The following is a 27,535-nucleotide window of genomic DNA, read 5'->3' as shown; positions in this document are numbered from 1 at the left end:
ATATGGTTAAAACGTTCAAGGTGTAAGCCTTTAAACGTTAATAAGAGATATGCAGAGAAATAGCTCCAGTTATAGACAGATTGGCCATACTATATAAGCAAGGATATTTGAGTTTATGTGGAATTAAACTATCCAGTAAATTACATGTACTGTCAAGATCATTTGCCGGCAATAGGAGTCAAACACCTTCGTTTTCGTTTTTTTTCGAAATATTTTGTTGATGTTTTTTTATATTTTGTATCGGTGGTATGAATCAAATAATGTGAATATATAGTTAATGCTAATGCATGTTTTGGATACTCTGATCTGTACTTCTATTGAGGTTCTGCAGTGATTAAGTCAACGAAACCATATACAGGGAATCAAAGCACACACATATATACAATACCATCAATACCTGAAAAGGACGTGCAAAATAAAAATCAAGATATTTCTAAAAATCCCCAAAACAAACGTTATAGAGGTGTTTATGCAGTGCAGAGGGTGGGTGTTTCGGAGAAGTCAAAGCGTCAAGTTATATATACAACAAAGACCAAGCTGAAAGGTTTTCTTTTCTTTCTCAATAGATTTTATCATCTCGTGAATCGATTGATACATTGAAATCAAGCTAAATAAAATGGATCTTGGGAACAGAGGTTGGCAAGGTAACAACAGGCAGCAACAGGGCACAGAAAGTCAAACAGTTCATAATTCAATACAACTGCGCTAGTTGCATAATGCCATTGACATGAGAAATATACATATATATTTATAGAATTGATATAAGCATATTCGAACTGTGATATATTATAATGTTGCATGCATATAGGCTATAAAACGCATTTGTCCGAGATAACAAGGTTACATACATACAGAGAAGTATCTTTGCAAGTAGATATTCATATAGAATAAACAGTTGGACATTTTTCACATGGTTAATACACAAATATTTCCTGTTTGACATGAACATGAAAGTAATTCGATCACATTTACGCAAAGTATAACTACTTATATACGTGTTTGAATTGTCATTCCCCCACTTGAACTAAACACACCTTCCTCCTTTAATATACTCTTCACAAAAAGTAGGGGAACTTTCAATTTGGATCGGAAGTATGAGCGTTAACAAACATTTCAAAGACACAAATCTTACGAACGCACCACCATTTCTCTTTATCACCCTCCCTAAACCCAACACATGGGATGCACGTGCATAACACAGTAGCCCCATACAAGTGCCTGAGGTGTCATTCGTGATTTTGATGGTTTTCAAGAAGATCTATAAATTACTGCAGACCATTAATTTTGACAATCATCTCGCATATAAACAGTTGTTACTTAGTGTTTGTTTATATCCGGTCTGTTTTGTTTGAAAAGGTAAATCATATGCATGCAAATTTCACTCCATACACCAATCATCTTTCAAGAACGATTACTGTACAAACAACTATGGTCATAAGGAAGTGCAAGTGGTGATGCACTCTCAAAACATTCATTATTATCATAGCAACATTGATTGACTCCGATATTATCTCCCATTTTTGCAATCGTAAATTAAAAATGAAGTTCCTCTACTTTTTTAAAAAAGTATTTAACGTTTGTAAGGGTTACGACAGAATAATAGAGTAACGACAATTTTTTTAAAAAGTTCCATGAAACAGTGTACGTGTTTTGTGTGGTAAAAAAATCAAAGGTCCTCCTTCAGAATAACATACTAACGTTTACATATGCCTTCGAGGTACAACCCCGTTCGTATTTCATAGGGATCACAGGAAGATGTGTGTATTAGGGATTATATTTAATAGTGGGATGACCCACTGGAGCGCTGGAGGTAAGCATGTCTTTCCCGAAACCTGGCGGTCCATCGTTAGTCTCCTCCGCTATCTGTTAAAATATGACATGTGGTTCAATTCAAAATGAACAAGCGCCATATAATTTATGTAATGTCAGGAATATGAGTTCCTTTGCATTCACAGAGAGAATATGACACAAGTGACATTATTACCATCTGAATTCTTAAAACGTCATTTGCTTGACTTTCTGCAATCTCAGAAAAGAAAGTTCCGCCAAAATAATTGTATGTTCAACTTCCTAGATCATTAGCCACCTTCAGGAGATCCGGGAAGTGAAATCAAATGCGGTTTGACGTTTACTGAGAAAACCTATGCAAATTGCTAAATTTCCTCATCGATAATATATACATATATAAAATAAAGGGTAAAGCATTTAGACAAGAAGGTGGCATCCGCCATGGGGACCAACTGTGCTCCTCCTCTAGCTAATCCCTCTTTATGCATATGAATCAATTTAACGTCAGTTGAAAAGAACCTAGTATGTTCTAAACATTCGCCAAATGACATAGTTAGGACCAAAAGGCTAATTTGATATGAATTTGAGAAGGTTTTGATCATTGCACTCAAACTGTGTGATCCATTTCCTGGCACTAAGTATAGCTTATCCAACGAGGAGTCCAGATAAGTGTTCGTCAGCATATTGTCGATCTTAACAAGAACATTGAACAAACCCCGAAGCCTGGACATCTTGCGCATAATATCAGTCTACTCAAGCCAAGCATCTTTATAGTCACTATACTTCTTATATATATTTACTAGCAATGTCGAATTTGAATCTGTCGGTCATAAAAGTTAATGTACCAGTGTTATGGGATTTGGTTTGGTTGTTGTTTAACGCCGCACCCAGCAATATTCCAGCTATATGGCGGCGGTCTGTAAATTATCAAGTCTGAACCAGACAATCCAGCGGTCAACAGCATAGGCATCGATTTACGCAATTGGGATGTGGTACAGTACTCACGAGGTTACGTACTCGGATTTTCTTTTCCATTGTGTTCCCTCTGTCCAGGACACTCCTGGGTGAGACTGAAACACAAACAGTGTCAGGCACTTACTAAAAACATTACATGGCAGAATTAGACCAGCTTATCAATAAAATTGTTAAAGTCCACATTATTATTACATTATAGGCAGCGTTCTAAATTAACGTCGGTCCTTGGGCCCGAAGCCAACTGAAAACCACTGGGACCCACAGCTTTTGTTTTCTGCAGTTCGTTGTGGCCGACAGCTTTTTCATCCCCAATAACTAAGAGAATTATTTCCATATTTAAATATTGGACCTACACATTCTGATCAACTGACCAACTTTGTATGGTTCTGGGTCCTTAGGACCTGCAGCTTTTCAGGGTTAAGGGCAAACACTGATTATAGGCAAAATTTGAACATTTGAAAAAAAATATTGGCGGCCATCTTGGAATCCCGGATTCTCCGTGAATGGCGTGTTTCTTTTGTTCGACTCGACAGCTCACTAAGGGCATTTCGTGTACTATTTGAACGGATGGGATGGATATTGTTTGACAAATGTTTCACCACGTTATATTGGACAATTAGAATAGTGATATAAAGGTATTTTACAATGTCTTATACCTGCCAAGGATAAAAATGATAACGCACATCGCGTATTCTGATTTCACCTTTACCGGTATCCGCAGTCATGATAGTTAAGTTAACTATTCTAACGCTCTCTAATGATTATTTGTGATTGTAAGCACTCTATTGTTGACGGAAGACATGTATGAATTTGTTTCCGACGAATAAATTCAGTGTTTATTTACTCTCGTTTTTGTTGTTGTGTGGGTTTAGTTATGTGCAGTGGTTCCTCTGCTACGCGGTCAAGGGAGCTTTTATACTGTTATCTGCTCAAATATGGGTCCATGGATGGGTAACCATACTTGGCAGCTTGACACCTGAGAGTTTCTAGGACTTCTGTCCTGTCCCGCAACGAAGCACCTATGAGTGTGTTCAAAATTGCCTCTGTTCGCCCAGCAGAGAATGGGTAACCGGTTATATAAGTCATATGACTGTTAACCTTCTTGATCCTCACAGACCATTATGCTGTATGCGCTTAGAGCATGTCCCTGCGAGTTCAGCGCTCTATGAGTGGTCAATCATTATTATTACTTTAAATGCTAAGAGGTTTTGATTGTTTTATGTGTACTTCGATGAGATGATGTATTTTTCATTAGAAACAATAAACAAGATAAACTCCTCCATATCAAAGGCCTCAATAGTTCGCATAATCCCCGTCAGTTTGCCAGGTCACGTGATGCTTTTTTATTCAGCTATATATCTTTATTGTAACTTTGGTCATAGTGATTCTCCTGTCCACATGTCTGCTGACGACAATTATATTTGCCGGGAAACACAAATGGGTGACAAAGAGAAATCTGTAAGAATACATTTGCTATAATAAAACAATGATGTGTGTTGTTTTGTACCCTATTAAAGAACATTTGTTCCATGTGATTGTATAAGACAATGTATTATCATACCTTTCCTTTGTTTCGACAGCATCGAATCAGCTACCGTCGCAGCCCGTGCCCTGAAATTACATTCATTTCACATTACTCTTTACGACTTTACTAATTGGGGAGATGACAGAGAAGTACACCACTGAATAATGGTTCTACTCCAAGTTGAGTACAACTGCTGTGCTACTTAATGGATACGCCTCCGCGATGCAGTGGATCGAGTGTCCGCTGGAGAGTGTAAGGTTGGCTGTCCGCGTCAAACATGGGGTTGGGGGTGGGCGTAGGTGGTGTAGCCTAGTGGTTAAAGCGTTCGCTCGTCACGCCGATAATCCGGGTTCGATTCCCCACATGGGTACAGTGTTTGAAGCCCATTTCTGATGTCACGCGTCGAGATATTGCTGTAATATTGCTAAAAGCGGCGTAAAACTAAACTCACTGACTCACGCCGTTGACAGCAGTTTTGTCCAGAGAGTAACAAAGGTGATATATCCTGAAATTGCCTCTTTTGTCCTAAAATAGTCTGCAGATTAATGTCCTCGGAAACTTGTTTGGAGGTTTGTAATGGCTGCTGAAAGTAACTGACACATTGAATTGTTTCTTTGGCATCTGAACAACAACACGGGTCATCCGCCACGCCCCATAATGACCCTGTTAGTGGCACTGACCTGCTATTCCATATGTTTGCCACAATTACTCCCACGAGCCCCACGCCGAGCATGCCACAGAAGGTCCTCGTGGCCCACAACTCCAAAACCTGACCACGTAGTGGGCTACAAGCTGTCCGATTGGTCGACGATTCTGTGGCCTCTTCCAATGTAGTTGTCAGGATAGTTGTTGTTGCTGGAAACACAAAGTATTTCAGCCATTCACACAGGATTGGTATAGGGAATCAATATTCTTGCAATATGTATGGTTCTGTCTGCTGCGTTCACCATGAAGTCGGCAGAGGTGCAGTTACTCCTCCTTGTCCCTATCCTTAGCTTTCTTACTTGTGACATGTAGTCCTATTTATCTCTTTTTACCGTGTTCTAACAGTCACATGTTTAAGTTTTTACTACTAATCTTAAAACAATTTGTGATATATTGATTGGTATAACACTCTCTGGTTTTAAGGTATGGTAACAAAAGCTTGTTCCAGTCACAATGTGGCTTGAATATTGCCGATGTCACTCTAAATTATAACTCACTCACTCTAAGCTTTCGGAAAGATTTTTCTCCTGTTATAATCAGTGACCATAAAGAGATACCCACGTGAATGCTCTTGTACCTCATACTTGTTTGATATATGTATGATTAATGCTCTCATAAACTTAGTCGTATATCTGATCTTTCCAAAGTATTAAGTAACCTTGCTTGTTCTATTATAGGTTAACAATGCGCTTGTTGGATTCAGCTGCGTAACAGACAATCCATCCACGATAATCTCCAGGGCATACGTTACGATAACTCTCCACTATACCCTGGATGCATGTACGGCTCGGCCCGATGATTTTATTACCTCCCATTGCTGGCTCCGCATTCTCACAGTAGCCAATCAGATAAGCCGCCGTTACAACCGAGCTTGCCAGTGTCAACAAAAATAGCGGTCGCAGCCGCTAAAGTTTGTTCACAGTGCGACTCAGATTTGGGGGGAAAACATACAGACAAATTGACAGGTCCTAAACCTTAACAAAATATATGCAAGAACTCCTTCTTTCAGAGTATCTGCAACAATGTATTATTGTGTTGACAAGTTTAATTGGTTAGATCATTTAAAAAGCGAAAGTGAGTTGTGATTGGTACGCTCAACTTGCGTAGCCACCTGATTGGATAAAAAGCCAACCAGCGTAGACACCTGAATGGATAAAAAGCCAACCAAGGGAGGTAATAAAATCATCGGGCCGAGCCGTAGATGCATCCATGGTATACCCTGGATATTATCGAGGACGCAGTCAATCGTACAACATGCAACATGCCACGTTGCTACGCGAGAAATCAAGGGCTAATTGTATGTGCAACATTACCATGCAAATAGTCAATTGCTATTTGTATATGGATAATTGTTACGCGAGGGTTAATTGTCTAACATATGACATGCAACGTTCTTACGCGAGTATTCAAAGGTTCATTGTACAACATACATAACGCAACGTTGCTATGCAAGTAGTCAAGGATTAATTGTTGGAACATTGCTACGCATGTAGCCAAGGGTTAATTGTACATGGAACATTGCTATGCAAGTAGCCAAGGGTTAAATGTACATGCAACATTGCTACGCAAGTAGTCAAGGGTTAATTGTACATGGAACATTGCTATGCAAGTAGTCAAGGGTTAATTGTACATGGAACATTGCTATGCAAGAAGTCAAGGGTTAATTGTACATGCAACATTGCTATGGAAGTAGTCAAGGTCAAGGGTTAATTGTACGCGGAACATTGCTAGGCAAGTAGTCAAGGGTTAATTGTACATGGAATATTGCTATGGAAGTAGTCAAGGGTTAATTGTACGTGGAACATTGCTATGCAAGTAGTCAAGGGTTAAATGTACTTGCAACATTGCTATGCAAGTAGTCAAGGGTTAAATGTACATGCAACATTGCTAGGCAAGTAGTCAAGGGTTAATTGTACGTGGAACATTGCTATGCAAGTAGTCAAGTATTGTCAAACATTGCTCCGGTCAAGGGATAATTGTACGTGCAACATTGCTATGGAAGTAGTCAAGGGTTAATTGTACATGGAACATTGCTAGGCAAGTAGTCAAGGGTTAATTGTACGCGGAACATTGCTACGCAAGTAGTCAAGGGTTAATTGTACATGGAATATTGCTATGCAAGTAGTCAAGGGTTAATTGTACGTGGAACATTGCTATGCAAGTAGTCAAGGGTTAATTGTACGTGCAACATTGCTCCGCAAACAGTCAAGGGTTAATTGTACGTGGAACATTGCTATGCAAGTAGTCAAGGGTTAATTGTACATGGAACATTGCTATGCAAGTAGTCAAGGGTTAATTGTACATGCAACATTGCTAGCAAATAGTCAAGGGTTAATTGTACATGGAACATTGCTATGCAAGTAGTCAAGGGTTAATTGTACATGCAACATTGCTAGGCAAATAGTCAAGGGTTAATTGTACATGGAACATTGCTATGCAAGTAGTCAAGGGTTAATTGTACATGGAACATTGCTATGCAAGTAGTCAAGGGTTAATTGTACATGGAACATTGCTATGCAAGTAGTCAAGGGTTAATTGTACATGGAACATTGCTAGGCAAGTAGTCAAGGGTTAATTGTACATGGAACATTGCTATGCAAAGTAGTCAAGGGTTAATTGTACATGGAACATTGCTATGCAAGTAGTCAAGGGTTAATTGTACATGGAACATTGCTATGCAAGTAGTCAAGGGTTAATTGTACAAGAAAAATTGCTATGCAAGTTGTCAAGGGTTACAAGAACATTATACATATAACATTGCCACGCAAGAGTGGAAGGTAATTTGTACATGCAACAATGCTGTGCAAGTTGACAAAGGTTAATTGTACATGCCACATTGCTGTGCAAGTAGTCAAGGGTTAATTTGTACATGCAACATTGCTATGTAATATTTAATGGTTCAGTGTATATGCAACTTAAGATTTGCATAGATTCAGATAAACATGATTTTTCTCACTGGTCGATGTTGTAGTTGTTGATACCGTTGGTCTGTCACAGTCGGTGAAGAGGAGGTAGACAACGGCGTAGTCTGTAAGCTCTGGATTCCCCCTGTCCGTGACCTTGACCACGAATATATCGGAAGTGACGTACTTCATGCCGAGTTCCGCAGGCGTGTATATCAATATGATCCCGCCGCTTGTGAGGTTAACGTAAACGTATCGGCTGCTGCCGTTGATGTTGTAATAGAGGTTTGTATTGTCGATGTCGTTAGCGACGACGGAAGATACGAGGTCGCCGTTGAAACTGTAGCATGTTACCTGGATGGTGTACAGAGATTTGGTGAAGACGGGTGGATTGTCGTTGTAGTTGGTCAGATAGATCCGCTGGACTCCCGCTGCGTATTCAGGGACGCTGGAGGAGTCTTCGGCACGGATTGTGATGTCGTAATATAGACTACCGTTTGTAGCGACATCGGCGTCGACGTTTCTCGACGTCGCTAGGACTCCAGTGACGTCATCGATCGTGAACATGCCCATGGAATCTGTTCCGGTATCTAGGACAGAAGTAAGTGGATGGGTGAGTGAGGCACGTTACGAACAAATAAGCGAGAACGCACTGAAACTAACCTGTACATTATGCGAAACGACCTAGTACATATTCCCTTTCTGTTTCATATAAAAATGCTATTTTGTAAGCAATCTCGCAAATTACATTTACTATTTGTAAGATTTAATTTATTTACATCATTTCATTGGTTGGTTATGTTTGTTATATGTGACCCGATCATCATAGTACCATCCAACAAAATTGCATAATATACTCACCAGATATCAGACCCGATCACCTCAATACCATCCAATAAAACTGCATATACTCACCAGATACAGCATAATATATGTTTTATGTGACCCGATCACCATAGTACCATCCAACAAAATTGCATATACTCACCAGATACAGCATTATATATGTTATATGTGACCCGATCACCAGTCTACCATCTAACAAACTAAATTGCATACATACTCTTCAGATACAGCATTATATATCTGACCCGATCAACCCAATAGCATCCAACCATAATTCCATATACTCACCAGATACAGCCATATATACCTTATTATATATGACCAAATCGTCAGAGTTCCATCCAACAGAATTGCATGTACTCACCAGATACACCAGTATATATCCTACATCAGACCCTAACACCCTGGAACCATCCAACAGAATTGCATGTACTCACCAGATACAGCAGCATATATCCTATATCGGACCCTAACACCCTGGTACCATCCAACAGAAGTGCATGTACTCACCAGATACAGCAGTATATATCCTATATCAGACCCTACCACCCTGGTACCATCCAACAGAATTGCATGTACTCACCAGATACACCAGTATATATCCTATATTGGACCCTACCACCCTGGTACCATCCAACAGAATTGCATGTACTCACCAGATACAGCAGTATATATCCTATATCGGACCCTAACACCCTGGTACCATCCAACAGAATTGCATGTACTCACCAGATACACCAGTATATATCCTATATCGGACCCTAACACCCTGGTACCATCCAACAGAATTGCATGTACTCACCAGATACACCAGTATATATCCTATCGGACCCTACCACCCTGGTACCATCCAACAGAATTGCATGTACTCACCAGATACACCAGTATATATCCTATATCGGACCCTACCACCCTGGTACCATCCAACAGAATTGCATGTACTCACCAGATACACCAGTATATATCCTATATCGGACCCTACCACCCTGGTACCATCCAACAGAATTGCATGTACTCACCAGATACAGCAGTATATATCCTATATCGGACCCTAACACCCTGGTACCATCCAACAGAATTGCATGTACTCACCAGATACACCAGTATATATCCTATCGGACCCTACCACCCTGGTACCATCCAACAGAATTGCATGTACTCACCAGATACACCTGTATATATCCTATATCGGACCCTACCACCCTGGTACCATCCAACAGAATTGCATGTACTCACCAGATACAGCAGTATATATCCTATATCGGACCCTACCACCCTGGTACCATCCAACAGAATTGCATGTACTCACCAGATACACCAGTATATATCCTATATCGGACCCTACCACCCTGGTACCATCCAACAGAATTGCATGTACTCACCAGATACAGCAGTATATATCCTATATCGGACCCTAACACCCTGGTACCATCCAACAGAATTGCATTACTACCCACCAGACACAGCAGTATATATCCTATATCGGACCCTAACACCCTGGTACCATCCAACAGAATTGCATGTACTCACCAGATACACCAGTATATATCCTATATCGGACCCTACCACCCTGGTACCATCCAACAGAAGTGCATGTACTCACCAGATACACCAGTATATATCCTATATCGGACCCTAACACCCTGGTACCATCCAACAGAATTGCATGTACTCACCAGATACACCAGTATATATCCTATCGGACCCTACCACCCTGGTACCATCCAACAGAATTGCATGTACTCACCAGATACACCAGTATATATCCTATATCGGACTCCTACCACCCTGGTACCATCCAACACAATTGCATGTACTCACCAGATACACCAGTATATATCCTATATCGGACCCTAACACCCTGGTACCATCCAACAAAATTGCATGTACTCACCAGATACAGCAGTATATATCCTATATCGGACCCTAACACCCTGGTACCATCCAACAGAATTGCATGTACTCACCAGATACACCAGTATATATCCTATATCGGACCCTACCACCCTGGTACCATCCAACAGAATTGCATGTACTCACCAGATACAGCAGTATATATCCTATATCGGACCCTAACACCCTGGTACCATCCAACAGAATTGCATGTACTCACCAGATACAGCAGTATATATCCTATATCGGACCCTACCACCCTGGTACCATCCAACAGAATTGCATGTACTCACCAGATACACCAATATATATCCTATATCGGACCCTACCATCCTGGTACCATCCAACAGAATTGCATGTACTCACCAGATACAGCAGTATATATCCTATATCGGACCCTAACACCCTGGTACCATCCAACAGAATTGCATGTACTCACCAGATACAGCAGTATATATCCTATATCGGACCCTACCACCCTGGTACCATCCAACAGAATTGCATGTACTCACCAGATACAGCAGTATATATCCTATATCGGACCCTAACACCCTGGTACCATCCAACAGGATTGCATGTACTCACCAGATACAGCAGTATATATCCTATATCGGACCCGACCATCTTCCCCCCTGTCCTGATCAGAGGCCGAGAATGTTACCACCACTGTTCCAGGTCGGACGTTCTCGGACAAGGACAGGATTGGGAACTGACCAGTGTTGTTATCAAGGGAGCGAGAAGTCCAGATAGGTGCAAACTCGTTCCGAGGTGCAACCTGCAAGAGATGAAGAAAGGCATGCAATGGAAAATGCTTGTTGAACTTGCCACAGTAAATAACAGACCATTTGTACAACCCAACACCACAGGGTTATGCCTAAACAATAACATTGATGCCAGCACCGAATGACACCAAATTGACTGTAGGGACGGTGGGGTTACTGGTTGTTAAAGCATTCGCTCGTCACGCCGGAGACCCGGGTTCGATTCCCCACATTGGTACAATGTGTGAAGTCCGTTTTCCTGATGTCCCCCCACGTAATATTGCTGGAATATTGCCAAAGGCGGCGTAAAACGGAACTCACTCACTTATTCCAACTGTATGATTTAATCCTAAAAACATTACATACCATTAAGCATCTATCATATAATCATCGACCGCATCCGTGGTGTAGTGGTAAGAGCGTCCGCCCGGAGAGCGGAAGGTCGCGGGTTCGATCCCCGACCGCGTCATACCAAAAGACGTTAAAATATGGTACTTGTTGGTCCCTGCCTGGCGCTCGGCATTAATGGGTACAACAAGGACTGGTCGGCTCGGAGTCAGTATAATGTGTCTGAGTGGGGTATTCATGCTTCACTGCGGCATGGTATCTCAGTGGGCTAGCACTATAAAACCAGCTTAAGTCTGGGCTAGTACAAGTAGCCGCACATACACATACACACGCATGCACGTCGTCATATGAGCGAAATATTCTCAAGCACGACGTTAAACCCAATTTCACCTCACCTCATATCATCATCCCGAGAACGTCAATAAACCACTGAGTTACTTGGCCAGCTGATTTAAGAGGTGGCACAGCGTTCTGATCCAGGGTATTCTTCGCACAGAAAAGTCGGTATAAAAATTAACAATCTAAATCTTAATATAGTAAACTGTACAGTCTTACCGTTGAATGAACGAATATACTGGAATGAATGAGGGAGTGAGTTACGTTTTACGCCGCCTTCAGCAATAGTCCAGCAATATCACGGAACACCAGAAATGGGCTTCACACATTGTACTCATGTTGGGAATCAAACCGGGTCTTCGGCGTGACAAGCGAACGCTTTAACCACTTGGCTACCTCACCGCCCCCGAATGAGTTAAGATATGTGATGAATAGTTATAAACACTGACTGTGAATGCACACATTTAACTCAACACGTTATATACAAACCCCATGAAGATTGTATTTCACATCGACTTCAACGTGAAATACAGAACAAACTATTGATAACAACTTCTTTTATTTCGTGAGTGCGACGTTTCGATACAGATTATTGTACCGTTGCACATCGTTGTTATCTGTATCGAAACGTCGGACACACGAAATAAAAGAAGTTGTTATCCGTAAAGTTTGTTCTGTATTGTAATTCCCAATTTCTAGAATGCCACGCAAAGAAGTAGCATCAACGTGGTCGCCACATAGCAACGTGGTCGCCACATAGCACTCTACCAGCGCACTCACCGTTACCACCAGTATGAGGTATGCTGTCCTCCTGGCCTCCATCCGAGGGTTGTCGGACACGGCAAGTGTGAGGGAGTAGATTGGGACGTCACGGGTTAATGCCTCGTAGTCGACTGAACCCACAATTACTTGGTTGTCACTGACGTTGAAGAGATTATCTGTGTCACCATCCTTAATGGAAAGCGTTATCTCCCCATTACTTCCGGTATCAACATCTGTGCACTCGTGTATGAAGATAGTTGAGACTAGAATAAATAACGGATCTGATAAATGTCGATACAGGAATTACGAATTCACTATCCTTTTAGGTTGGTTAAAATGGTGGATAAAACCACGTGTTTCTTACACTGAAATAAATAAAATCATAACATAATCGATATCTTGATTGTTGACATGAAGACAGTATTATCGGGTAAAACATTAAATGAAATATCCATCCGTTATTGATCTGTATGACTTCAGAACATTGAAGGCTTGAAAGAAAGTGGACAGGCTGTTCAAAACGTTTTACAGACATTTATTGACACAAAACCCGCTTAGTAAGCAATAATATTCGCAAATGTATAGTAACAATTAAACTACACAAAAACACTTTCATAGTCATAAGAAATCGGCACTAAAACAGCGTACATGTATATTGTACGATTACATCATGAGCATGTGTACATGAATCCAAATAATACCAGATGTTCGTCAGAAGGTTGCGTATCATTCCGGACCGGCGTCACAAACACACGCAAGGGCATGGAGAAATCTACACATTTCGTATCTATGTTGGTAACAAGTCAAGAACCTTTTTTCAGAATGTTGTTAGAAGTTGCCATATTTACCTCGGTTTAACAATCGTATGCGTTCAATACGACTATCGTCATTGTAAAATCCATATTTTGTAAACACTATCCAATATGGCGGAATTCTTTCTCCGGCGTTCGTATCTGCCTGCTTCTCAAACCATTTCAACCGATTCTGGAGTCATCAGCGAAGTTTCTGAATAATCATGTGTGACTTGATGACACTGATATCGGTGGTCACTAAAATGCTATTTTTTAATTTCAATTCTCTGAGTAAACATTTCCATTTTAAAACATCTAGAGATTATTTTCAGCAATTTGGCTTTGCCTAAAATGCCACCATCTGATATCAAGATGGAAAAACATCTTTAGAATTAAAAACTGTCACGTGTATTTGTGCGCGTAATGTATGTTGAATTATATCGACTTCAAAATGAAGGTTGAACGGAAGGTACATCAATGTCTGTCTGGCTTCCATGGGGTTAATCAATGCTGATTGGCTATGTACACAATAATCACTGACTTGCAACACACCATGTTCTAAGCCTTTGGTACAGCGAACACACGATTGGGAGAATATTATTTCGATACTGCGTTGTTGATCATCATTTTACGTTCGTGCTTTTTTGGTTTGTTTACAAATTGTTTTAAGAATCCCCGATCTCATCTGGGGAGTAGCCTAGTGGTCAAAGCGTTCCCTCGTCACGCCGAAAATCCGGGTTCGTATCCCCACACGGGTATAATGTGTGAAGCCCTGCCGTGATATTGCTAAAAGAGTCGTAAAACTAATCTCACTCACTCACTCATCAGACGAGACCAAGTAGCTAATACAACTGTGTCTTTTTCAATGTAAATTGCGATGCAAGTGAATATATACTCAACAAAAGCAGCAACACAATAATCACGTTGGATATTGCGATATTCACACGGTTCTACCTGAAGTACTGGTATATCAGAAAGCATACGGTAACTTCAGACCTACGTCTATGACAGTCGACCTTTAGCCATATTTCGTGTAATATCGAGGTATATCAGAAAGCATACGGTAACTTCAGACCTACGTCTATGACAGTCGACCTTTAGCCATATTTCGTGTAATATCGAGGTATATCAGAAAGCATACGGTAACTTCAGACCTACGTCTATGACAGTCGACCTTTAGCCATATTTCGTGTAATATCGAGGTATATCAGAAAGCATACGGTAACTTCAGACCTACGTCTATGACAGTCGACCTTTAGCCATATTTCGTGTAATATCGAGGTATATCAGAAAGCATACGGTAACTTCAGACCTACGTCTATGACAGTCGACCTTTAGCCATATTTCGTGTAATATCGAGGTATATCAGAAAGCATACGGTAACTTCAGACCTACGTCTATGACAGTCGACCTTTAGCCATATTTCGTGTAATATCGAGGTATATCAGAAAGCATACGGTAACTTCAGACACACGTCTCTGAGAGTCGACCTTTAGACATATTTCGTGTAATATCGAGGTATATCAGAAAGCATACGGTAACTTCAGACCTACGTCTATGACAGTCGACCTTTAGCCATATTTCGTGTAATATCGAGGTATATCAGAAAGCATACGGTAACTTCAGACACACGTCTCTGACAGTCGACCTTTAGCCATATTTCGTGTAATATCGAGGTATATCAGAAAGCATACGGTAACTTCAGACCTACGTCTATGACAGTCGATCTTTAGCCATATTTCGTGTAATATCGAGGTATATCAGAAAGCATACGGTAACTTCAGACCTACGTCTATGACAGTCGATCTTTAGCCATATTTCGTGTAATATCGAGGTATATCAGAAAGCATACGGTAACTTCAGACCTACGTCTATGACAGTCGATCTTTAGCCATATTTCGTGTAATATCGAGGTATATCAGAAAGCATACGGTAACTTCAGGCCTACTTCTATGACAGTCGACCTTTAGCCATATTTCGTGATAGTGTAGTGGACATAGTGTCCCGACTGAGTAGAATCCTTCGTGTGTCACAATACAAACATCAAAATGGATGGAGCAAAGAGTAAAGAGGGGGGAATTGACAGTACGTAATGATGAAAACCGTCTCTCTAGATCTATAATGTTGATGAATTATTATGTAATAAATTAATATTCAACTCTGCAGTGACAGATACGGCCTTGACACCCTTCTTGTTTGCTAGTGAAGGCTGGACGACCTACTTGTATAGGCTTTCGATCGTACTACCGTATTTGGTAGCAAAGTCGTAGGCGGTGGGATAACCTAGTGGTTAAAGCGTTCGCTCGTTACGCCCAAAACCCGGGTTCAACGCATGAAAATCCGGGTCAGATTTCATCTTCACCCCATGGCTCTCGTATGCGGCGAATAAAGCTGATTTGGCTCGTTCGTTTATGCCTGGCGTCATAGGGGCGGTTGGGTAGCCTTGAGGCTAAAGCCGGAACACCCGGGTTCCATTTGACATATGTATACAATGTTTTAAACCCATTTCTGGTGTCCCCGCCGTGATATTGCTGGAATATTGCCAAAAGCGGCCTAAAACCATTCACTCACTCACTGGTATCAATGTGCTATGTGATATATCAATACTTTAAAATTTGATACGTGAATTCCTAGTTCAAGAGATGAAACTCTCAGACATCTACAATCAAAACTATAATTGTGATTGCGTTATGTCCGTTGGGAACTTAGTGAGTTTGGTTTTTACGACGCTTTTAGCAATGTTCCGGGAATGTCAATGCAGGTGACATCAGCAATGGGTTTCGCATATTATGCCCGATGGGAACCAAACCTGGGTCTTCAGCGTGACGGTCGACCGCTTTAAAGGCTAAGCTACCTTACTGGCCTTATGATTCTTGTAAGTGTGTAACGTATGAGGCTTGCTCCTGTACAAACATATGGCCGCCACCATATAGTTGCAATAGTCTGAGTGCGGCAACAACCAAACATATGGTGGCAAACACTTTAGCAAAATAGACTTTGAGCTGTAACAGAATTAACTTCACAATATACATGGGATACCTTATCTTTCAAATAGTTTTTCTTTTAAAGTTTTCTTGCTTTAGACAGGTGGTCTCCCAAATCGAAAATGTGCAAATCATTAAACCGGCGAAAAGAACTTCTTACTAAATATACAGTATAGATAAAAATGTAGAAGTTATTGTTTTAAAGTTGTCTCCCAAGAGATGTGAAATAAGATGACCACAGTCATATGAGTATGTGTGTTAATATATACATGTGTCAGAATTGGGGTGATGATATACAACCGAACTGTACTTGATAACGGTGTTTCTAGTGAAGGGATGCCATGGTCAAAACATTACCTCTCTCTTGTAATGTTTAGCAGTCAGTGAGGACATAATAATACATGCGTTTTGCAGGCATAACCATAAGATACTAACCAATCTACAACTGTTTCCTAGATCTCTGGAAAGAAGATTGACATGGAGTTCAGTGAACAAACACCTCGTTACAGTAACAGATCGAAGCGGACACTCCATAAAATATCATCTATTCCATGGCGTACATTACGCACCTTTGTTCAAGGTCGCTCTGCTTAAAAAAATCAAAGGTTTCAAAATGAAGCCAGATGACATATACTTCACCGGATTTCCTCGCACAGGTAAATTCAAACCATCAACGACAGGTGTTTATCAGTCTGAATGACGATCATATAAATAATATATAAACAGTCGGTTTGTAATGCGCCTTTCTCCAAGGATAATGCATGCTCGAAGCGCCCAATGTCACACAGCACAGGTATAAAATAAGTTAATTTGATACACTTCAACTTGTAGGGTAGCCGTTTTGGAACAGATAAGTTTTCATACATGATCTGAATGCAGAATATGATGTGCAGTTCTAATAGTGTGGGGAAGGCTGTTCCATTCCATGGTTGCATAGAACGCAAATGATCTTTGGCCATACCTGATGGTTTTGACTCTGGGTACACACAAGAGGTTCTGTGAAGCGGGTCTGAGAGATCTTGCTGGTGTGTACAGCTGGAGTAGTTCACAGAGATAGTCAGGAGCAGCACCAGTTACACACTTATAGGTGATGCACAGAACTTTAAAAGCAATTTTCTGACGGACAGGTATCCAGTGCAAGTCCTGAATCACAGTGATAAGGCTAGACTTTGGACATAGAGAAACTACTCTTTCACAAATATTCTGGATCCGTTGAAGTTTTGAAACTAGCACTTGCGGAGCCCCGTCAAATAAACTGTTACAATCGTCTAGTCTAGACATTGCAAGGGACAGAACAATGATTAAGGTTGATTCTTTAGTCAGATAATTTCTTTATGCTCGCACGAGATGATTGACTTGTCCTTCAAGATCCAACTCAGGGTCAAGGATGGCTCTTAAGTCTTTCACTGATGATGACTGCGAAACAAGACTGCTTCCAACCTGAAGAGAGTGTGAATTACTTCGAGACCGGTTGAGCTTTGAACCAACAAACATACATTCTGTTTTGTCGTCATTGAGCTTTAGTCTGTTTTGGAGCATCCATGTCGTGGTATCCTGGCAACATTATGTTGTCTTGGTTGCTGCTGATGTTGCCTTGGATGGTTCAGGATCAAAGATGTTGATTAACTGCGAGCCATCTGCATATCAATGTCGCTTTATCTGGTGAGCATCACTCACTGAGTTGTGTTGTATATAATGTAAACAACACCGGACCACGGACTGAACCTTGAGGAACACCACATGTCAACTGGACCGGATCAGACAGTGAGCCATCAACAAGCACACGTTGTATCGTTGTGTGAGGTAGGACTTGATCCACATCAAAGCATTTCCAAAATCACATTTGAGTCGAGACAAAAGGAGACTGGTCAATAGTATCAAAAGCGGCAGTGAGGTCGAGAAGCACAAGCAAAGCTAGCTGCCCGCTGTCCACGCCTAGTCGTTCAGGACTCTTAGAAGCTCTGTTTTCTATGTCCTCGACGATAGGCAGACTGGATCGAGTCATATATATGTTGTGTCTTAAGATGCTGTGAGAGTCTCTCGTTAACTGCTCGTTCAATGAGTTTTGAAACGAATAACAAATTGGACACGGGTCGAAAATACGTTTATTCTTTGCTACCAAGAGAAGGCTTTTTGAGCAATGGCTTGACTATGGACTCGTTGAAAGGTGATGGCATTACTCCTGTGTGTAGGCTACAGTTCACAATATTCACAAGAGATGTGAGCAAGATATCAACATTGTCCAATAGAACTTTGGACAGGATATGATCAAGGAGACACGATGTATGTGTGGCGTTCTTGATCAACTTCAAGAGTTCATCGTCTGTAAAAGGTCTGAACGCAGTGAGATATCCCTCTGCAGGTAATATACTGTGACCCTCGTCACCAACAGCATCAAAGTTGACATTTGCGAAAGTTTCTCTGATTTGCTCGATTTTATTGCCACAAAATTCCAAAAACGCTATGGCAATATCTTTGGAGCTTCCAATGTATGGAAGATAACAGTTCCTTTCTTTTCCCATTTGTGAGGACATTAATTTGTAGAGGGTATTGGAGTCTGCAATACTTTCCTGAATCTTTATATTCATGAACTCTAGCTTTGAGTGCTTAACAGCTAATGAGACCTTATTCCTGTGGGAGCAGTAGATCTGACGGTCTACTTCAAGGCGTAACTTGAATCTAACCCGGGTCTTTTGAGTGAAGACCACTAGGCTACCCCACGTCTTTCATGACGTTGCCAAACAAGTGTCGTATTTAGTAAACTCTTCTGTTTATTCCCCCCTCCCCCCAAATATTTATGGACATTAACAAGGCTTTGATTGAGACATCTTGCTGTTAGTAAATTGTGCTTTTTTTTGTTGAAATTTGGTTTATTTGAAAATGCTCTTAGGACCTAAGTAAGAGTGGTCCATATACACAAATGTCGTTTCAAATCTATCCACTTGATATTTATTATCGCGTCGGCACAATTTGTACATTAAATTTCTCTAGAAAATTTAACTTTATTTTAAGCTAAACCACCTTTTATATTCAGATGTTTTAAAGGTCTATGTACTGTAACTTACTCTAACATAATCGAAAAGTCGAAATGGTTGTAACGTTGTAACGTTCAGGAATTGTAACGTTATTGTAGAACTTCGAAAACGATATATTATTTTGCTCAATTCTACGCTGCCGGCGGAGCAGTCAGTTCTGGAATTTCATAAACGTGATAGAAGTCATTGCAGATATATATTACATGTATATCTTTAATGAGACTTGTTATGCTTCCTTCCCAAAAGGCACACACTGGACATTCGAAATGACAAGTATGCTTCTTACTGGTAAACCTGAGACCATTCAAAGGTACAAGGATCACTTGGTGGCGCAATCTGTATTGCTTACGAACACGTGATCCACTCACATTACCCAGATGAAAGAGCTCATACACGTTCTATAGGAGTACTTACAATTGCCAGAGTCTTCAGTGATGTTGACAGAATACAGCTGACGGGGACATGTCGGCGTGTTGTCGTTTATGTCTGTTAGCATGAAGGTCAAGGTTGCGGAAGCCATGTGACCTACGGCGTCAGTGACGTTGAAGGTCAGCTGCAGACTGGTATTGCCAATGCTCTCATAATCAAGAACTTGCGTTATCGTCAGTGAGCCAGTTGTAGTGTTGATACTGAATAAACTGTTATTCCCTTCAGAAATAGAAGAACAACGGTTTGTCGAAATATATAACACTTTTTTAACCATGTACACATTTATCTTGGACGAGGGCTGTATTATTTGGAACATGTCTTACTTACATGCGACAAGTTATTCTGTTGCCACCGATCAATCAAACCTTGCATCACAATCACGTGATATGTACACTGTACACTGTAATTTGAGGCGGCAAGCTATGTGACTACACACGTGTCTGTTTGAGAACGATACAAGAATCTGTATCTAAATGTCGCATCACCTGAATAAAGAAGTTGTCCATCCATAAAGTTTGTCCATATATCACTCTCCAACTTCTAAAAATACCATTCAAAGAAGTTAAGCATAGCAGAGTTATGCCCCTTTTCCTTTGCACGTATATAAACCTCTCAGAGGTGAGGTGAGGTGAAATTGGGTTTAACGTCGTGCTTGAGAATATTTCGCTCATATGACGACGTGCATGCGTGTGTATGTGTATGTGCGGCTGCTTGTACTAGCCCAGACTTAAGCTGGTTTTATAGCGCTAGCCCACTGAGATACCATGCCGCAGTGAAGCAGGAATACCCCACGCAGACACATTATACTGACTCCGAGCCGACCAGTCCTAGTTGTACCCATTAATGCCGAGCGCCAGGCAGGGACCAACAAGTACCATATTTTAACGTCTTTTGGTATGACGCGGTCGGGGATCGAACCCGCGACCTTCCGCTCTCCGGGCGGACGCTCTAACCACGGAGGCGGTCAAACCTCTCAGAAGTGATGCGAAGGAAACATTAATGAAATGGATATATGTTGCAGTTGGCATTTCTTTAGTTATGAAAGGTTTGCACTTTTGGGTTTTCAAACCAATGTTTAACTTTCCCTATGGGATAAAAGCAATATTTCAATTTCAATTATATGTAACGATGTTAAATGTAAAGTCAGAGTTTGGCCCAGTGCAATACTACCGTAATTCTGAAACAGCGTTCATTTTTCACAAATTTAACAAGGCAACCATAATTTTTACGGCAATGTACATACTCGCACAGGACAATATGGCAGCCCCAGATAGAATTGTGCATGTGTTTAAACAGGTAGTCACCATAATAAGAGAACTACAATATACTGTACATAATATGTGTGTGTGTGTATGTATTCAGAGTGTCTATATCCATTCATATCAGACACATTGAATTGAACATCACGTTAAATCAGTGTCTTGCTGGCTAATTTCTTTGAGTGAGTGAGTGAATGAGTTTAATTTTACGCCAGACTCAGCAATATTCTAGCTATATGGAGGCGGTCTGTAAATAATTGAGTCTGGACCAGACAATTCAGTGATCAACAGCATGAGCATCGATCTGCGCAATTGGGATTCGATGACATATGTCAACCAAGTCAGCGAGCCTGACCACCCGACCCCGTTGGTCGCCTTTGACGACATGGGTTGCTCAAGGTCATTTCTAACCCGGATCTTTACGGGGCATATTTTCTGTAATAGTAGAACTTTGAAAATTAAAGCAGTAACATTTGCAATGACCAAAAGCAACCTGTAAACATGAATAGGTAAAAGCCGCCCGTGTACATGGAACTCAACAATCATTTTTTATATGTTTAAGTATTTGGAATCAAACTAACTGAAGAAGCAGCCAGACAGGCCACTGTGAAAGTTAATGGCATGTTGCTTATTGGCAAGAAAGTGTATGTTGAAAGTTTATCCCTACCAAAGAGCGAATCGCCCAATGTTTGCATCAAGAATTTCGGAGACGAGTTAGATGATGACTAGAATAGGGAATTGTTTCATCCATTTGGCAAGATCATCAGTGCCAAGGTTATGCCTGATGAAATTGGCAAGTCTGGAGGATTTGGTTGTGTTAGCTACAGAAGTACAAACGGTGATAATTTATACAGGACTTGAAATATACTAAAGTGAATGCCTCACCCACAATATCATATGTTAATGCATCCCCTTCGTCGCTGTCAGTCACAGAGAAAACTCCACCCAAGACTGTTCCGATTGGCTGCTCCTCCAGAATAGCGATGGGGCCGGTAGTCTGGATGAAGGGTATTTCGTCGTTGATGTTTACGACATTCACAGTGATTGTTGTATCTTTGCCGTCTCCAGACCTAGGACGACGAATCGTAATAATAATCAAACTTTAACCATGATATCGTAAAGCTCGTTCCTGTTGAAATTCATTTGATTAATATTTTATCCATTTGTCTTTTATGATATCCACTGACATTCGTCATACATTCATGTCAGCTACAATGTGAGTTTGTTCTATGGGACAAATCTATATTGCTGCTCGTTTGACTATACGAAGATACATAAGATGTGCTCATCGTTGTATATTATAACAATATAGTAGATACGTATAACAGCATGCCAGTTCACGCACAGGCAAACTGTAGTGCAAACAGGGTTGCGCAACAGAGTTAAATGACCAGTTTGAAAGCTCGGATATGGTACGACTGATCATTTTTCTCTCTCTGTTGCGCAACCCCATTTGCGCTACAGTTTGTCTGTGGTTCACGTTTGAGGAATAGATGAGGCGATCGCAAACCAAGTGTCATAATCGGGAATGAACTGGTTTTGGCTTTGTTTGTAGGCGGTAGGGTAGCCGAGTGGTTAAGGCGTTCGCTCATCATGCTGAAGACCCGGGTTCGATTCCCCATATGGGCACAATGTGTGAAGCCCATTTCTGGTGTCCCTTGGAGTGATATTGCTGGCATATTGCTAAATGCGGCGTAAAACTAAATTCACTCACTCACTCGTTCAGTGGAGCTGTGGGTCACAACACTGTCCGTTAGACAGTTATTAATGGCACAATGTTCATATTTAGGTGCATGACTCTCAGTAATTGCTTCGAGAGTCAACGACATGATCTCCATTATATAGTTCCAGACTAAAAACCAAAGGCTCCACATGATTCTCAAATGCGAAGTATCACCCTTTTAGTAGCCTATAGCTGTTCTAGATTAGGGGTTTCAAATCAAGAAGAGAATCAACCTCAAACACTCCTTACTGTACAATATGTATTGTATTTCTTGCCAGAATACAAAAGGACATGGCCTCCTTTCGTTCCAGGCTGACAATTAAAGCTTCACATGATTCTACATACGAAGTATCATAGTATTTACGTTTAATAACCTATAGCTGTACTAGATTAGGGATTTCAATTTCAGAAGAGAATCAACCTCTAAAAATGCTTACTGCACAATGTGTATTGTATTTCTTGCCAGAATAAAAGACATGAGCAATCTATTGATATGGTTAGTTTTCATAAACTATGACATTTAAATAGCCATATTGTTTTAGGATCCAATGACAGGATTCATAATTTAGAATTTTTCTGAACACTTTGTTTGTTGTTTGTTGTTAACACCTTAGCAAAATGTCTGTATATGACGACGCTTTGTTAAGAGCCTGGACTACACAATCCAGTGATTGATATGGTGAGGATAGAACTACGCAACTGACAGGCGACGCCAGGCATAACCCACTGAGCCAAAACAGCATTACTCGCCGTTTACGAGAGGCAAGGTTGTAAAGATTTGACCCGAATGTTTATGGGTTGGTTAGCAGTGTTAATTATGCAGAAATTGTACAACATTTTGCTTTCGTTTTCAGTCATAGATAAAAGAATATTGTGTACAGACGTATACGTACGTTATGGTCAAAGTATAAAGTCGCTTCCTCTCGTAATCCAGTGTCCCGTTCAGGAGAAGCGAGGTCCCATTCATCATAAACAGACTGTTACTGACCTTACAAGGTTCAGCCTTGACGTCAGATCCTTGTAACGTGTAAATTACGTCCCCTATAGTGGCGTTCTCGAAAACACTGATGGTATCAATTCTCTGAGTTACAGTCGGGGGGTTATCATTACTGCTTGCTATTACTATTCTCTGTGCTCCTTCAACTGATTTAGATGGGGATCCGTTGTCCCTGGCAACAACGACGACATTATACACAGTTCCGCTTTTGACTTCAACATGGCCGCCGTTCTAAGTGTTCCAGATGTTGCATCAATGACGAATATATTGGACGAATTGACGCCAGTATCTGTAACACAAACATATGGAGGTGTTCCCAGGGTAAGTAATATAAGTATTTAAATTACGATTTCACTTATACTCTTTCAAAAATGATAACCAACTTATGTTACTGTTTGTTTGTTATTTGACCCGTAAAGGTCCGGGTTAGAATATTGATCCTCAGTAACCCATGCTTGTCGTAAGAGGCGACTAACGGGATCGGGTGGTCAGGCTCGCTGACTTGGTTCACACATGTCTTCGGTACCCAATTGAGCAGATCGATGCTCATGCTGTTGATCACTGGATTGTCTGGTCCAGACTCGATTATTTACAGACCGCCGCCATATAGCTGGAATATTGCTGACTAAACCTAAACTCACTCACTCACCGTTTGTTATTTAACGCAGCATTAGCCGCAATATAGCTTTTTGGCGGAGGTCTGTAATAATCGAGTCTGGACCAGACAATGCAGTGATTAACTGACGTAACCGGGCAATGTTCTAAGGTTATCATTACATATGGAATTCCGAGTAAGCATAGACGTCCCCAGGAAACTATGTTCGTAGTAAGAGGGCACAAAACGAATCAAGTCGTCAGGTCGATGGCGTGGTTGATTGCATGCCGTCGTATTCCGTGGGATCGATGTTCATGATGCAGCAATATTTACAGACCACCGTCAACAAGCTGGAATATTGTGCGGTGTTAGAACAAACACAAATATTATACCTTGAAGCGCGTTAGAAGATCAAGTTTGAGTGGGTGAGTTTAGTTTTACGCCGCTTTTAGCAATATTCTAGCAATATCACGGCGGGGCACACCAGGGAAGGGCTTCACACATTGTACCCATGTGGGGAATCGAACCCGGGTCTTCGGCGTGACGATCGAACGCTGTAACCACAAGGCTATCCCGCCGCGCAGATCAAGTTTGAAGATCCCAGTACAAGAAATACATTAATTCAAATTGAAACACAGGAAACCTAACACTTTCTTTCAAACAGAGTAAAAATGAAAGGTGTGACTTAAACACATTACCGTCCTACTTAATGATATAACAACAAAAAGAGCAAAGGTTCACCTGTGGTGACAGATTTCAAGACGTAGCTGATGACGCCATCTTGTCCTCCGTCTGCATCCTCCGCGTTATACACAGTAACAACAGAGCCGATGGCCACGCCGTCATACACTGTGATGTTGACAAAGGTGGAGTTGTACATTATGGTCGGCGACACCCATTTAGGCTCGAACTCATTAACTGGGGAAATCTGTGTACACAACGTAAGGTACATGTTGATTAATGTGATATGCATATACATTTGTAAATGTATTTTAAATATTATGATATATTTTTCAAATCCTAAAAAAAAGTGTCAATAGACACATGCTACCAAGAAATCAAACATAATTAAAACACATATATCACTTATTCATGACATATAATATACATTGCTGATTATGAAAAAACATATAAACAAAATTATAAGCGTACAATCGCAAATCAAAAGGGCAATATTTTGTACTTGGGTTTACTTCCCAAGAAACGAAGCAGCCGGGATGCCGAACCCAGTCAGAGCGGGTGGGTGTGCACTCAAGTGTAACGGCTGGTTCATTTGCCGATTCCCTAACGGCTCATTATGTGTGTGTATATATAGAGATGTTGGGTTTTGTAAATACATGCTCATTTTTTGTGTATAACATTTTGCAATCAACAGGTATCATAACATGTCATGTGTACAAGTATCACACCTGCCTGTCTGTGTAATTACATAATGTGACAGAGACCGAACTCGGGCCATAGATCAATGCGTTTTGCTTATGGTGTATAGCCTGATAGGTGTTAAGTTCAAATTGCATGTGGTCAGTGATCGAAGGCGTGTATTGAATATTGCCATTAGCAGACAAGCAGGCAGACACATAGGTGTCAATAAAACAGACACTGAGTTTTGTCTGTGACAACGACATATCTTTATTACAATTAGAAATTCTGTCAACACTAATCGCTTTTAAGTATGGAACTGAGAAAGTGACTCGGTAAGAAGAACGTGTGGTGAAATAGACGAATGAAATTATATAAACAGTTAAATCGGTAATCTACTGTCATAACATATAAAAGCTCGCGCCTGTGAAATATCAACAAAACATAAGAAAAATAGCTCACACCAAAGCCTTCACCGAGTATTCACCGGACAACCCGCTTCCAAGCCGCGCGAACCTATTTCACTGCGCATGTGCTATGAGCGCAGCCCAGCCCAGCTGTTGAAACCACTATTTCCCCCAAGCGCTGGGGAGAAATTAGTAAATCGTTTGAACTCCGATTTCGCGCGGGTTTTTTCATCGCGTAATTGTCAACTTTATAAGTTGAATTTGCATTTTTGATGATTTGTTTCGGTAAGGCATACCGAAAGGTTTTAGAATCTGCAAAGTTGTGTTTTACGTTGCATGTGACCTTTAATGTCGTGTAATTTAATCGAAGTGAACGCAATACACGTACATGAATTATTCGGATTTCAGAGGTTCTGTTTTGTTTTGTTTGTTTATTAGCTGGACTATTCAAACAACAAACTTCAAACAACAAACAGACAAAACTTTTCAATAATTAAAAAAGGCTTCTGACAGTATAGTTTATGTTACCACTTTGTTGGGATATTTCTGAAACAATTTTCGCCCCATAAACTGATTATAGAATCTCACTCACCTTAACTGTTATCAGCACTGTTGAGGTGAGCTGAACGTAACCTCCGGGGTTGTCAGTCAGGACGACCTTGAGGACCCTGGAACTATCTGGTCCGACCGACTCGAAATCCGTCACATTGTTTCCCGTGTACACACGCAGATCTGATAAGACGACGTAGTCGCTGAAACTACCGTTACTGACGAGTTTACTGGTGAAATTCCCAAGTTGGTTGTCATCGAGGTCCGAACACTGTAGCGTCAGCAGCAGTTTCCCTGTAGATGACGTAACACACTGTGACTGTTCTTCTTTGAAAAACATTCTTCGAAACGCTGTTCTTTCATTCAAAAAACCCATCTAAGCTCACAAAAACATCGTTTGTCTGTCTCATGTTTGCTTTTGTTTAATTCTGGCTATACTCAACCCCTTTCCGCTGTACAACGGTGCCTGTACTTCAAACGTAGACCAGACAAACTAGTGATTGATATTATGAACAAGGATCAACGCAGTCAGGGAACGATGGCACACTTTGATTAGGGCCAATTC

At 40.9% G+C, this 27,535-nt stretch overlaps 1 protein-coding gene across 1 annotated transcript; it reads right to left on the bottom strand.

Moving 5' to 3' along the window:
* Nucleotides 1-1,764: 1,764 nt before the first annotated feature.
* LOC124288621 (protocadherin-23-like) lies at nucleotides 1,765-24,030 on the bottom strand. The gene is made up of 9 exons (XM_046725174.1): nucleotides 23,957-24,030; nucleotides 22,226-22,410; nucleotides 12,861-13,105; nucleotides 11,221-11,410; nucleotides 7,950-8,486; nucleotides 4,969-5,143; nucleotides 4,325-4,374; nucleotides 2,794-2,858; nucleotides 1,765-1,863 (listed from the first exon to the last, which is right to left on the bottom strand). The coding sequence occupies exons 1-9, from the start codon at nucleotides 24,028-24,030 to the stop codon at nucleotides 1,765-1,767; spliced, it is 1,620 nt and encodes a 539-aa protein (XP_046581130.1).
* Nucleotides 24,031-27,535: the final 3,505 nt, after the last annotated feature.

This window comes from Haliotis rubra, unplaced genomic scaffold (genome assembly GCF_003918875.1).
Source record: "Haliotis rubra isolate DU_JTF1 unplaced genomic scaffold, ASM391887v1 Scf421, whole genome shotgun sequence".
Lineage (NCBI taxonomy): Eukaryota > Metazoa > Mollusca > Gastropoda > Lepetellida > Haliotidae > Haliotis > Haliotis rubra.
Note: the sequence above shows the minus strand (reverse complement) of the source record. Positions and strands in the feature narration are given on the sequence as shown.

What these genes read in the sequence shown, in the direction of transcription:
- LOC124288621 (XM_046725174.1), bottom strand. Translation starts at nt 24,030, where the DNA reads ATGAATGGGACCTCGCTTCTCCTGAACGGGACACTGGATTACGAGAGG. An exon ending in GATATATACTGCTGTATCTG is followed by an intron (nt 8,487 to 11,220) that starts GTGAGTACATGC and finishes CTTCTGTCCTAG; the next exon opens with ATACCGGAACAGATTCCATG. An exon ending in GCAAACATATGGAATAGCAG is followed by an intron (nt 4,375 to 4,968) that starts GTCAGTGCCACT and finishes ATGTAATTTCAG; the next exon opens with GGCACGGGCTGCGACGGTAG.